The sequence below is a fragment of the Eubalaena glacialis genome, chromosome 4, assembly GCF_028564815.1.
Source record: "Eubalaena glacialis isolate mEubGla1 chromosome 4, mEubGla1.1.hap2.+ XY, whole genome shotgun sequence".
Lineage (NCBI taxonomy): Eukaryota > Metazoa > Chordata > Mammalia > Artiodactyla > Balaenidae > Eubalaena > Eubalaena glacialis.
The window spans coordinates 42416066-42431400 of NC_083719.1; the positions used below are offsets into that span (position 1 = coordinate 42416066).

General features: G+C 40.1%; 1 protein-coding gene across 1 annotated transcript; it reads right to left on the reverse strand.

The window, feature by feature from the left end:
* Positions 1–265: 265 nt before the first annotated feature.
* ESM1 (endothelial cell specific molecule 1) lies at positions 266–9043 on the reverse strand. Its single transcript, XM_061187784.1, has 3 exons — positions 8492–9043; positions 5203–5355; positions 266–1802 (listed from the first exon to the last, which is right to left on the reverse strand). The coding sequence occupies exons 1-3, from the start codon at positions 8790–8792 to the stop codon at positions 1702–1704; spliced, it is 555 nt and encodes a 184-aa protein (XP_061043767.1). The 5' UTR covers positions 8793–9043; the 3' UTR covers positions 266–1701.
* Positions 9044–15335: the final 6292 nt, after the last annotated feature.

The following is a 15335-nucleotide window of genomic DNA, read 5'->3' on the forward strand; positions in this document are numbered from 1 at the left end:
TAGAAGTTTTTTTGGTTTTTGTTTTGCCTCTGTGGAATGGGTTAATGTATAAGGACCAACTTTTCAGGAAGCTCTAAGGCATCAGTTGACCAAAAATGTGAGGCAGAAATACGTATTCTGGTCTCACATTTTGACAGAAGATGCTTATCTGTAGCAGAAAATTTACATGAGGAGCCTGTCCTTTGATATGTATTAAAGAGTTCTTATTCATTGAATGAATCATTTAAATATTTTAATGATTAACAAAGTCATGAATGGACTCGGAGAGGCTGTCTTGTTTTTTTTATTGATCAATAATAAACTTGTCCTTTTAAAACAAATCCTAAGAGCTTATTCAGCTTACATTCAAAGACCCTGCCACACACACATTCACAACTCTGTTGGCAAACTTTGAGAATAAAATACAGGTAAATAGTGAAATAATTCTTAAATAATTCTTCACTCCAAATAAAATACTTCTGCAAATATTTCCTAACAAAATCTAGTACAACAGTCCTGTTTGTGCTAAGATCCTTCCAAGTGTACTCATAATTCCACTTATCAACCAAGTTTAAAGAAAAAAATACATTAATATGAACTATATTTTAAAGTTGACATTTCCTGCTGAAATTGACTCTCTTCCAAACCTCCTAAAAAGCTTTTTCTACTTTGAATTTAAAACTCATCTATGTCACTGCACTTACTTTTAAATAAATTCCCTCTGTTGCTCATGTTTTTGACATTTTATAAATCCATAGTGACTAAATTTTTCTAGGTTTCTCGTATACTTATTACTGTTAATATTACTATAATTATTAATAATAAATTTACCATGCCTTGGATGTTTGAAAACCTTATAGAGTTATACCTTTATTCTAACCATTTTAAGCAACATATTATGTTTATTTTCTCAAGAGGGTGATAAATATGGGTATGGAGGATGACTTGTACTAACAACTGTTTACAAAAATATATAAATATTTACCTTCACACTTCCCCCAAGTGTGCAAAATACTTCCTTGCTCTCTCAATCTGAGGTGGCATTCTTTAAAACCATTTATGGGAGTGTGTGTTTGCCCTGTGCCCCAGAACCATCCTTCAGATGCGGTAACCTGGGAACTACATTAGCAGCCCTTTGAAACCTGCCTCAGTTCAAGGCTACTACTCAAACTCCCGCAAGCTTCAAACATCCCACTTCCTTCAGGGACTGTTTTGTTTTCACTTTTCCCAAAGTGAAAACAAAGCACAATTAAATTCTACTGAGGCTACCACAAGGAATATCTAAATGTCATACTCTCCCACCCGCAACGCCACCTTCTCTTGCTAACTCTGCCTCCAGCCCATATCCCAACATTAATGTACATCGAGTCAAGAACCGTGGACGTGCTGTGGTCTTCAGGTTTGGCTAGCTTTCTCTTTGGCTCATCTCCCTCCAGGTTAAGATTATCTAAGTTGCATTTTTAGTTCTTCACTATTACTATAAACACATATTAAACAAATCTATATGCATTCAAATATTTAACAAATATCTAAAAGTCTCCAGTCGTATGCATTTTATGGATTGTTAGTAGCCTACTTTTTTTTTTCTGGACCCACCCTGAATCACACTTAGTCTCCAAAAGTTACATGTCCATATGCTATAATACAGACAATTCCTAAAGTGTTGGCTGTGTGTTGAATGATCATTAAAATAGAGTCTTCTCTTGGAAATCCCACCCAGGATCAGCGTGGATTTAACCACTTCATTACAGGAGACCGGGCAGCATTCTCCTTCACAAGTTCTTCTCTCACAGCATTGCCATCTCCAGACGCCATGTCGTGCTCTGAAATTAGAAGGAATACAAATCATGTCCAAATGTTTATAACTTCAAGATCAAGCACGGTTTTGTCTTATTTTTGTATTACAATGTATTTACAATGAAATCTTTAATAGATTCCAAGAGTCTATGCTGTGTTCACCTGCTCTCTATCAATTAGCACCTCCTTGAATTATTTCTCTTCATTCACCTATTATCACCTGACATTATTCTATATATGCATTTGTCTTTTTTTCCCTGTTTTATCTCACTCTACCACTAGAGTATCAGCTCCATGAAGGCAGGGACTTTGTTTTGTTCACTGTTGCAACAGCGCCTGGAACATAGTAGGCACTTAATAAATACTTTCGGAATGAGCAAATGCTGTAAGTATAGATCTCTAAGTAAGATTCTTATACTATCTGATATGGAAGAGGAATTAGCTTATCGATGTGGCTCCAGAATGCAGAAGGCAGACCAAAGGGCAGAACTTTTATAAAGATAGTTCTTGCTCTACATAAAAGTTTGTAATATTTAGAATTTTTTAAATGAAATTTTCTGCTTCTAAGAAAAATGAGGTGTGTTTGCTATAGCAGTGCACATTCTGCTATATGAAGATTAGCATGGCCCAGCAGTTAAATGAATGTATGTAAATTCATGAAACTCAATAAATCTTACCACTACCCCGCACCCCCCCCCAAAAAAAAGCTGCTTGTGAATTCCCAGTCTTGTAAAGGTGGAGAGCTCACTACTAAACAACAACAACAACAAATGAAGAAGGGAAACCAGGAAGTCCACTTGCCAAGAATGTTGTGACCAACAGGTAGAAAGTTAGAGAAGACAACCTCATGCAATCAAGGTATGAAAGGCACCTCCGAGGTCCCTGTGCTGAAGAACCTTGGCGCCATTTACAAAGGCTTTGCAGAGGTGATATGAAGCCCAAGACAGGACAGAGGCCCCAAGCCCCCTCCTGTAAACAGTAGCACTTGAAGCCCAGGAAGTCCCACGTGGACAATGCAAAACTGAACGGAAGGGCTCCCGGGCAGCCTTCCCACGAGGTCTTTAGGATATTCTGTGCTCCATCCTCAACCTGACTAAGGTTGACCGAGGTTACACTAGTAGTCATCCTTAGTTGCTCCTTTAGCTCAGGAAAGGCAACACCTTAGGTCAGAAAATGCTTTTTCCATAAATTTCTAATAAGAATCTTGATACCTAATCTGGGTACAGAAATATTTTTTGTGTAACCCTTAATGTAACTTTCATCCAGCAAAATACAGTTGACCTTGAACAACGCTGGTGTTAGGGATGCCAACCCCCATGCAGTAGAAAACCCACCTACTGTTATACCTGCCCCCAAACAAAGGAATTGGTAAATGACTCACCCAAGGGCAGGAAGCTGAAACGGTTTGGATAGAATCAGGACTCAAACCCTAGTTCTTTGACTCCACGGATTGTGATCTCTAATCGAAAACAAACTGTTCCCCACACTTAGTTAATCTAAAGATCTGTAACATGAAAATACAGGTACTATGTTTATTGGGGAAAAAAATGTGCATATACGTGGATCCACACAGTTCAAATCCATGTTGTTCAAGGGTCAAGTGTATCTGTTTCCAAGGCATCTATACAGTGGTCAAGATTTTTGCAGAATCTGCCAGCAAACGAGAGAGGGTGACAGGCCCAAGGGAAAGAGACTGCACAAGCGTCCAGAGGAGCAGAGGACGTGCTCCTGTGTGTGCAGCAGGAAGGATGGAGGTGAGACAACAGAGTTCCATCACTGAGGAATATTCCAGAGGAGCTCGAGAGCCCCCCAGACCTTCATCCCAAACAGCAACAAAGATTCACCAGGGATTTAATTCTCTCTTGGTGGGAAAGATTCAGGTGCAATCTTAAACGAGTGAAGAGGGATTCTAAAGTTGCTCCTTCAATGTTCTTTGTAGCCTACGGTTTTAAGAAAGCAAAATAAGACAAAAGAAGCTGCAAGTGTTTGAGGCAGCTAGCTGTGCTGAGGTAATAGGTTTCCCTGTACTAAAGACAGTCAAACCATTCAAAAAATTCCTCATTTCAGCAAGTAGATTGGTGGTTGCTAGGGGTTGAAGAGTGGGCGTAACTGCTTGATGGGTCCTGGTTTTATCTGGAGCTGAGAAAAGTGTTCTGGAACTAGATAGAGGTGGTGGCTTCCCAACACTGTGAATGTACCAAATGCCACTGAACTGTTCACTTTAAAAAGGTTAATTTTATGTTAGGTGAATTTCACCTCAACAAAAAAATTTTTCCAAACTTAAAATTCAATTTTCTTCCATTTTGCTTTTCAAGAACTATAGAGACAAGTCATAAGTATTTATAATGTTAATACTGATCTCAATATCCGGATCAAGTATTCACACAGATATTCACCTAATAGGTTGAAAACAGGTTTTCAATTTAAATTAATGTTTAAGGGCATAGCCACACTTAAAAATAATAATTCACTGAAAAACACAGTATTTCCCCTTTATCTTGATGTACTTAACTGAACCCACATGTAAGAAGGAGGTAAAGCTGGGAAATAAGCACATTTGTCAATATTTCAAATCTTATTTAATTTGAAGTGCAAAGAACCAGAAACAAAAACTGAAATAGATTTGGACTGTCAACTATTTGTATTGAGGGGGGAAAGTATACAGTTTGTTGATACTAGCAGTTGCTCTGGCTACATGTTGTTTTAAATGAGCTACTTCCAATTTAATAAAGCTTTACTGTACTAACAATTTATTCAACAAGATAACCAAATAGGTTAATAGCACAGTCTTATAGGCTGTATTTCTCACATTCTAACAACCTGTGTAAGAAATACGTAAGCACTAACAAGCAGTATGTGAATATTACACACTTTCATTCAAAGGTTTAGAGATGATTCCCAAATTTTAATCACAGATACTATCTCTTATTCTCTCCAAAATCCACAAAAAGGCATGCTTGGAATTATCCATTTAAACACTTCCATTTGGTTTAAAAAAAGAAATGTTTTATATTTTCTATGTTGGCTCTTAAGCCTTATCCAATAAATTCCTCAGAGTACTCTTTCTATGTGAAGTTGGGAGAGAAGCAGCTTTGTCTAGTACGTATATAAAACAGATCACTGAAGAATTTAAACAACTTTGTATATCTTGGTTATTTTTTATTACAGGTTTTTTCTGTAATCAATCATATTTATCCTCCATATAAACTGGGTAAACTTTACAAAAATTATATAATCTTCAAAATTATTAATGAGCTTTCTTTGAAAAAAAGCAACAAATTTCAACAACCTCCCACCATCCCCTCAAGTAAAATAAAAGAAACTAAATCATTTAAACAAACATCTTATTCTACTCATCCATATTTTTTCTTATTCAAACTGAAAATGAGGCTATGTTTCAATGTTTATACAGGAATCAATTCTTACCTGTGTGAGAAACAAATCTCTGGTTGGCAGCCTTGGCTACTGAATATTGGAAGAAGGGAAACTTCAGACATTTGCCAGTCACCCTGTCACATATGCCCGACTGACAGCTGCAGGTCTGTTTGCATTCCATCCCGAAGGTGCCATACGGGCAGTCTAAGGATAAAGGGAAGGTTGAGAGAGGGAGCTGCTTGTTGTACGTAAGCGTCCATCCTCACAGCCCATGTGCACAGCCTCAGGAATTGAACAAACCTCATGAATATTGACTATCAGATAAAACCCAATTCTCCAAAACTCCCAGGCTTTGAAAATTGAAACTTTAAGTCACAAATGTGAAATCACACACTAAGACCAGATAATGGATGCCTCACTTGTAGTGTCTTGTGAAGTTTAACTGAAGACAGATACACATAACCAATATCCTTGAACCAGTCTTAATTCTGTCTACTTTCTGCTTAGATACCAAAAGACAAGGTCTCATGGGCTACTACCTCTGTGACAGCTCAGTGAAGGTGGGCAATTGAACAGACATGTGCATCTGTTCCTCACAGAGTTTAAGAGATATGATGCTGTATTTGAATCCCCTGTAATCACAGACAATTTACTGTTGTAAAGGTACAGGAAAGGGCTTAAACTAACCAGGGGCTAAGAGGGCGGTCATCCTAGCTCTTCACGAAGTGGCTAAACCTCAATCTGCTCCAACTCTTACCAACCTCCTTATCTATCAAAATGGCGGTACAAATGTACCTAACTCCTCCAGATGTTAAGAGGATTCACTAATAAAACCCTCTGCAGAGCTAAGATCCAACATGCTAAATGACAAGAAAGCTGAGAATATATTCGTATACCTAACCAAATCTGGAAGCTTGTAGAGTTTCGATGTTTTCATACTTAGACTAAAACATACTATATTGAGAAAAAGAGAACAAACTCATTTAGTAAAAATGCATGGGTTTTATGATGTAAATAGCATCTCAATAGACTAGCCAGCCTTGAACAGCCAAGCAGAATATTTATTCTCATGGCATAAGAATATCCTTGTAAATGTACAATCACACATGGGTGAAGAAACAAGTTGTGAGGCATCTAAGTCTTTAGCAATCTAATATTCCACAGAATGATCAAGATAGATATTAACGAAATATATTTTTTAAAGAGATCTAGGACTGCTGTACTGTGCATCCTTCAGATTAGAGAAGCACCTGGTTTTAAACACTGGCCTCTCTGTTGAGAAGAATAGTTCTTAAAAGGGATCCTGAAAAAAGTCTCTGGCAGAAAAGCACACAGCATTGGGATCTGACTGTGTCTCCAGTGATGCTGAAAACTAAAACTTTAGCCAGATTCTCAGTTATGCTTCTATTGTATCCCTCAATGTACTGAATAATGCTGGGCAGATAGTAGGTGTTCAATAAGTATTGTTATCTGGGCAACGCGACGGCAAACATCTGAATATTTAAAAAACGTCCAGATATGCAGCTGAAGTATACAGTTTTCATAGGGGTGTTCTTTAAAAAAAAAGCTAAAGTAGAGAGTTTGCCTATAGCAAAATATAATGTATCTGACTGCTGAGGTTCACACAGCCTCACTATTTCCAGCAGAGAGTATATGTTCGAAACCAGACTCACTTGCAATCTGAAGGATGTCCAAGAGCTATCCTAAACAGCTTTTAAAAATATATCTTATTAACAGCTACCTCAATCATTCAGTGAATATTGGAGTGCTAAAGACTCCAGATGCCTTACAGCTTGTTTCTTTACCCATATGTAATTGGACATTTACAATCACACATACAGAGTCAATTTTTATGCCAAGAGAAAAAGCAATCCACGGCATATACTTGTTATATCATAAGTATGATTGTGTTAACCACTTCCTCCCTAACTTCCCTTTGTGAAGTACTTTTTTCTTGGCTGATAAGCCCTATAATTTACAGAAAATACAGATCCTACTCAGCTGAAAGAAATGTATGTGAATGTCCACCAGAGAAAATGTTTCCTCACTATTCTACTTTTTATTGGTTATAAACAAAAATAAGCTAAGCAAAAACTAAAATTCTCCTAAAAGTTCAAGCATTTATTTCCTAACCTTTAGTATGTTTTGTGGCCTAAAAGGTAATTGATTTATAAAATATTTTTCTAAAAGAATTAATGGGATTAGCTCAATACTGGATGATTATCATTCATAAAAGCTTACAGTTGTATTAAACACATAAAATAAGAATTATTTAGAAACTTCTCAGTCCCTTTAATTTTAAAAGCTTCTTTATAGCTGATTCACTTTGCTGTACAGCAGAAACTAACACAGCATTGTAAAGTAATTATACTCCAATAAAGATGTATAAAAAATAAAAATAAAAGCTTCTTTGTACTGTAAAACTGATGAATGGGGCTATAACATATGTGTTGAATCTTAATAATAATTCTTAACATGAGATCATGAGGTATCCATACACAGAGTATTTTAAAATCACCATTCTTTCGTTTCTAAACATGTTAAACATTGTAAACTACAGACACTAAGTTTGAAATAAATTCTACAAATGTTTAACTACATTGTTTAGCTATAATTTCAACCTAATAAAGTTTTTCTTTAAGTCTGTAAGAGTGCTAACCTCTTTCTTTACAGAGTTCCAATTTTAATTTTTCTTTAGGTGTTATTTTTCCTGGTCTTACACTCATTTTTCTAGATGACCAAAACCTTTTATAGAGTGGAATGAGGTTTGTTTTATACTTCAGGGTATCTTCCTCCAAGAATGTGAGTCATTTTGCTAGATGACTTAAGCTGCCCTATTTCACAAAGTGAATTAGTGTTCATCAGAAATATTTGATCTTGAGAGGTGCCCTCCATCCCGTGGACCCTTTTAAGATCAAAGAATCACTAAACCGCAGGGCTAGCCACCACTCCAAGAGGTTATCCAGTGCAGACCTCTGTAATCACTGACTGCAGAAGAGAGGACACCTAAACCATCCGTAACAGATTACCTGTCAAGTTCCTGAAGTTTTCCAGAAAAGGAGGCAACACAGTCTTCAATCGGAACTTGAAAAAAAAATCTCCTAGGCATAATGAGTGAAATGCTGTATTCCTTTCTGGGCTTTCTTGCACACTGGGTTCAGTTGCAATCTGCAGAGTTAATCTTTCTCTCTCTCTCTATGACAGCATCAGTGTGGGACCTGGTCCCTAACCTACCTGCATTTTCCCTGTTTGCATTTTGAGAAAAGGCTCCTCATCTCTCAGGCTGGCTAAAAGCCCTCAGTGTGCCCTGGGCGGGGAGAAGAAAGGGGTCACTCTTTACCTTTGCAGATACCAAACTCGTCACCAAAATCATCCTCCTCACTGTAAAACTGACACCTCAGCCCGGGGCCACACTTCACGCCATCCATGCCTGAGACCGTGCGGTAGCAAGTTTCTCCCGGCCCAGCGGCGCACACCCGGCAGCAGCCACAGTCGTCCAGCACCGTCCGCTTACAGCGCAGGCTGCTTTTGCACTCGTTAGTGTCACAACGCTCGGGGCAATCGACCGCGTACTTGGTGCTCCAGGCCGCCGCCAGGTGCGCGGGGACCAGGAGCGTGGCCAGCAGCAGGAGGCTCTTCATGTTTCCCGCGGCGGCTCGGGCTCCGCTTCCCGCGGCGGGGTCTTTGCTGGCGGGAAGAAGCCGTCCAAAGTGGTAGCTGAGCCTCTGCCTACACGTTTATGAGTTTTATACACTGGGTTGCCCGCATGCTTGCTTCCCCGTCATCAATTTCCTCAACCCAGCAGCAGCGCTGTCCTCCTGCCAGGCTCTCTTGTTTTAGTTTATGAAATCCAGGATGAAGGCTGGATTAACACGCTGCTGCCATCCAGGAATTGAAAAGCCCGAGCTGATGTCATCTGTTATGTTTAGATGGTTGTTTTGCATGAGGACTAAAACACTCGCTCACATCCGTCTCAAGGGCTCAAGGACGTCTGCGAAGGGGGAATAAAGAAGGCTGCACACCCTCCTCCAGGACAGGAATTGTTCGGACACCAGCACATCAGTTGGGGCATAGCTTTGTCTAGGAGCCTCTGCAGTCATGAGGAAAATTATATCGACATGAATCATCAGGACCGAAGAAGCTCCTTTTAAAAAAATAAATAAACATTTGGTATTTCCTTTCAATAAATAGCTATGAGATCATTTGGAAGAAGAAAGGGTTATGGTGGGCCTTTTCAATACTTAGAAGAAAGAAAATATTTTGAAAGGGATTTTTTTAAAGACCCTCTCTTCCTTCCTCTCACCCCTCATCCAATGTTATTTCTAAAACAATTCACATGGCATATATCTAAGTTTATCATGGATGTAGCTATATTTCTAGTAAGATGTGGATCTGCCGCTGAGAATTTCCTTTAAAATCAATACAAAACCCACAGAAGTGGTAAGATGCTGCAGACACTGTTTCTGGCTTACTCAGTCCTGGAAAAACTTATCAGCTGGACTTGTCCTGACCCAAAACTCACTGGGGAGAAGGCTCATCCATCACCAAGTCTGCTTGTCCAATGATTGAGCCCATTCGGAGCCCTTCCCCTCACCTCCTGGCATCGATCAGAACGCTCACTAAAAACCGCCAAACAAGGCAGGCAGCCCAAGGAAACAAACGAGCCAGCAGGCAAATCAGACCGTGGCCCATGAGAGGCAAGTCACAGGGAAGGGAAAACATTACCCATCAGGAAACAAGGTCTTCATGCTATGGAGGGTCACAGGGCCTAGGTCCCACTGGGGAAGACAGAGCAGTCCTCTTAATATATTAACTGGCTCTAGGCCTCATTAAGCAAGGTTTGTGGGGCAGAAAGAGCAAGTTTGAAAGAGAGAGGAGAGTTCTTACACTAGCTACGTGTTGGAGTCCAAGCCCCCCCACCTATGAAAATAGACATATTCCCACTGTCATCTAGTAAATACACAACCAACGAAGTTGATAACTCTTGGTCAGTCACAAGTTAGTTATGGGCAAGCCACAGGGCTTCTCTCAGCCTCTGCTTCCCTTTGGAGAACTGACAGAATTAGGCTAGCTGATCTCTAAAGTTCTTGTTCCTTCTAGAAGATGAGGTCGAGTTCATTGGATGTGACCTGATGATTAGCCTTCAAATGTGCAATTTTAGGAGGATGGAGGGAATGGAAACCGAGCTGCAGGGAATTGAGGAGATGGGAAGTGAAGGCAAGCAACTTAGCCTCCAAATTTCCCAAATTTTTCATGACAATCCAATTTAAAATATTCTATCTTCATCTCCCCAGAGGCAAACAGCACACTCTGATTAATTGTTTTCAATAGTAGGTAACATCCACTGAGTGCATGGTATGTACCAAGCACCGTTCCAAAGCATTTTACATGTATTAACTCACTTGATCCTCACCCAACCTTATGAAGTAGGTATTATTCTCATACCCATTTTACAAATGAGGAACCTGTGTCAGAAAGAGGTTAAATAATTTGTCCAAGATCCCCAAAATGTCAGAGGATGAACTTGAACCATGTCAGTCTCGTGTCAAAGCCACACACTCTATTGCCTATTACAACATAATCATGCTTCCATGGCCAATGTTCTGATGGCCTAGTTCACAATTTAGGCTGACCCTGGGAAAGGTTTCTTGTTCCGACTTTGCTGAACCCCACTTTCTGAGGAGAGTGGTTAATTGGAATAGTGGTTAATAATAACACCTAATTATTACAGAAAGCTTATGAGGTACTAGACACCATGCTAAGCACTTTATGTGGATTACCATACTTTCAAAGCAACCCCAAGAGCTAGGTACTGTTCTTATCCCCATCTTAGAGATGAGAAAACTGAGGACTAAAGGAGTTAAGTAACTTGTCCAAGGTCACAGAGTTAGCAAATGATAAAGCCAGGACTCCAACCCCAAGACAGACCATCTCCAGAGACTAGAATAAGGACTGCAAAATCAAAGGCATGCAGGTGACCCAGGTGGGTGAGGCGGTGAGCTACACAAGGTGTCATGCAATAGGAAGGAGAGGATTTTGTCCACCTGAGAGTACGCGCCTTCTGTAGGGGAAGAAGCCACTCCGCAGGGCTGGCTGACTGCTGCCACACAGGAATATGAGCGCACTGTGCCCAATCTTCTAATTTCTTCAAAGAGAAGCTAGAATCCAGACTTTTGAAAGTAATCTCCTAATTTTTAAATGTTGGCCAGCATTTCATTCAAATTAGAAAACATTATCTGTGCCTTCATTTCTTTTAGACTGGATCCAGTCCGCACACTAGTTTGGGCTTGCTATGAATTTTGGATTCTGTCAGAGCTGGATCTGATCTCTGCTCTGCCACTTACTCCCTAAGGGAACTTAGTTTAATGTCTCTAAGCCTCCATTTCCTCGTGGTGTACAATGGGGCCAATAATACCTTCTTAATAGGGTTATTGTTAAGATTGATAAGATACGGGATGGGAAGTGTCAATCAAGCAATATGCATTCAATAAATGATGGCTACTCTTCATTTTAAAAATATAGTCACCTTAGAATTGGCAATGAATAAAGAAAAATAATAAATAAGTAAGAACCTTCTGATTTTTACAGGAATTCAAGGAAGAAACAATAAAGGCCTTTGAATGTCAAAATCCCAAGTGTTAAGGGGAAGAAGAAGGGGAGCTTGTGGGCACCATCTTCTGCATTTCTCAAAATTGATAATACCTCTGGTAAATGACAATGACATAGAGAGAAGATATAAGCTGAAGATACCAAATCCACAGTAATAGCAAACCAAAACACAGTACACAGAGGGGTGAAGAAAATATGCTCAGCAGAGCTCATAAATGGTGGAACTATCTCAATACATAGTACCTAACAGCTCATTTTGGGGGCTCCTTCAATTCCTTCCAAGACCCAACAAAAACTGTTGGTCCCCGCACAGTCCCTAATGGATATTTGTCTAGTTGTATTTTTATCTTTCCCAACTTTGAGCTTAGATCAACCAATCTTATGAAGAAAGCTAGCTATGTATGACCACAAGGAGTTAGGAAATCAGAGCACGAGTAAACAAGCAGCCAACTTTAATCTGCACAGAAAAAAAAATGATGTGAAGGCAGAACTGGTGATGATGAGGACTTGAGGTCCCCCTTGGCGGGCTTGCTTTGAGCTGGGACTGGCAAATCTCTAACCTGTTCTGTACATCGGTTGTCAGTGAGGCCAAGGGGAATCACATAAGCTTTCACAGCTCTGAAAATGCAAGTTCAAGCTATGGTGGGTCAAACAGACCATCTCAGGATCCAAAGGACAGCACGTGGCCTTCTGCAGTGGGGGCCAGAGACACGATAAAACCACATAACAATTCAACCCAGTATACCTTGTGCATTTAAAATACCATTGTAATTTTTTTTCTTAAACCTGATATTGTGCCAAGCAAGAAAATAAGCCTAGGTAATGTGCACTGGTATTTTGTGTTTGATTTTGCACATTATAATTGCTCGTAACCAAATATCAAGCATCTTTTCCAGATAGGTAAAGTGGGAAAGGCTCTGAGAAGGTTCCAAACCCTCATGGTCAATTCAAATGGTACCATGTGTATTGTGCCTTCCTCACAAATTTCTTTACCAGATAGGTTTGATTTCAATTGAATTACAAAGGCAGCCTTGAAGGTGAAAATTTCCAAGGGGCAAGCGGAGAAATTTAGGTGTATGAGACATTGTTTTTAGTTTAGTTTTAGTTTTTGCTTTTGGTACTATCCGAAAGTCTTCCTGCTTTGACACCGGCTGATGGCAATTTTGCATATGTCCAGGACATATTTATTAAGCTTATACTTAATAAATATGTAAACATAATCAACTGTTTCCCAGAACCATTTTCAGAGAATAGTGAGTTACAGTGGGCACCACTGTGTTCCCCAGGGCAAGCAAAGCGAGACCCAGGTTCTTGGACAGGTTGGAATGAGGTAGAGGTTTCAGAGACAACAGAAGCAGCTGAGGGTGGAGTGGGGTCTGAACAGAGACATTGGTCCCATCATGTCAGCTCCTGCCCAGCTAACCAGCTTTGTCCTCTTGACCTTCCAGCCTTGGGTCTGACAGCTCCACATCCACCCTACGAAGGAGTTCATGGAGCTCCTCATGGCCGATAGACCCTGATGAAATATATCTCTGCCAAACCGACTTTTACAGCAGTCACAGGTCAGCTGCCACAGGCCCTGGAAATAGCTTGCAGGAGTTCTAGAAACAGCCCTGCCACTACCAAACTATGTGACCTTAAGAAAGTCACCTTAAACCCCTCATCTCTCCTCTCTACCTCAGTAATGAGTTAAGAAGACCAAAAGGGGCATCATGACTATTATTCTGAAGAGTCGAAATTTCTAAAGGTTTGCTTCATTCCTTAAAAATGATCTTATGTCTTGGAGTAAACATTTTCCCAAAAGAAATATCTCTCCAGTTCTCTAAGTTTCAGTTCTTAATAAAGACAATTTTAATAGCAGAGAGGCATTTGATGTTACAGGAAATTTTCAAAAACTACACCTGCTCAGAAGAGTAAAGAGAAGTGGACTTCTTAAATTTGGCTTCTTGCCTGCATGGGGTCCTCTGATTTGTCTTAACGAGAAGGTCAAGGCTGTAGGAAGGTGGGGGACAATCACAGTTGCTCGCAGCAAACAGCCCTGCAAGAACCGTGAGTGTGGCGAAGTCTGAGAAGATAAGCACAGGACACCCACAGCATCTCTGACGAACCTTGACCCTGAATCTCTGGGCAGCCCCCAAAGAACTTTAACACCATATCCATAGCTCTGATTCCAATGGAGTCCCCTGAGAAAGCAGCCACAGAATCAGGTTATTTTTCTAACCCTGGCCAAATCTAGAAACTTCCACCGTGGGCTCAAACTGGCAGGAACTCTTTTAGAGTGAGAAAGTCTAGACTTGGGGACATGTGAGGAGCTCTCACTTCCCAGCTGCCTGCGTCTCCTCTTTACCCCGAGTCCTGGCAGGTGCTAATGTGAGGAGTCAGGCAAGTTTTGCTAACAGCTAGCTCTTTCTCAAATGAGGGTTCTGAGTCTATGAACCCATCTGCAAGATGTCATACAGTGTTCTTCTGCCTCCAAATATGGACCCACATCCAGAAGCACTGGGCACTTCTCGGATACCAGACGAGAAGCAATGTTGAGTACCAAAAGCAGCTCTGAACTTGGAACCAGGAGACCTGAGTTTGAGCCCAGCTCCACCATCGGTCTTGGTGCAAGACACCAACCAGCCTTCCTGATTAACATGATGTCATTTTTTTTTCAGCAAAATAAAGGGATAGAAACACTGTCAGCCCTTTCTTAAAGAGATGTTGTGAAGATCAAAGATAAGGTAAATGTGAAAACATGTTGTCAACTCTAAGTTACCAGGTGTGAAACACTGTTACTTATTCTATAAGACAAATTATATACCAGGCCTCACCCACTCCTCCATTCCCCTCACCTTCTTCAAGGTGCAATTTTTCATTCACTCAGTTCACAGAATGATGGCTAAACATCCACATTCTGGCTTAAGAGGACTCCACCACCTCTCCCTGCAGCCTCGCCCCATCTGGAGTGAGATGACTAAACAGCCCACAAACTGCTCTTGTAGGCCCAAAGAGTTTTTTTTAATTACTAGTTTCTAAATGACTGAAGAATTAGCTTAGGCATTGGAAGTCATTTAGACATTAGAACTATCTGACATTAGAGAACATAGGTTTAAAAAGTCATGTTAGAAGTTATTGCTAAGCCATTTGGAATTTACACTAGGAATTTTGGAAAGACTAGGGGTTCTGATTAATACAAGATCATAGGAAATGATTCTGCTACTTTGTTTCTCGAATAACGTGGCACTTCCTTTGCCTAACCTTAAACTGACCCCTTTTATAATGTAATAAAATATTAATCAGGACCACCCTCACCAGACTCATCAGAGTTTGTCTAGTGATGAAGAGCCTTAGCCTTTACATGATATGTGGGTTGAATAAATGATCTAATGTTTTTTAAAAAATATAAAGGTAAGCACTAGACGGGGAGAAACATGAAGCATACCTTCCAAGCCTCTTATTTAGAGTTTTTTAAGGAAAGAGCAATTTCAGACACACTCTCTAATCTGGTGTTGAAATATGTTGGCTCCTTTATTCCTAGGATGTTCTCATGAAAGGCCACATTGTGATCTTTTTTTAAGTGCCTTGCTTTC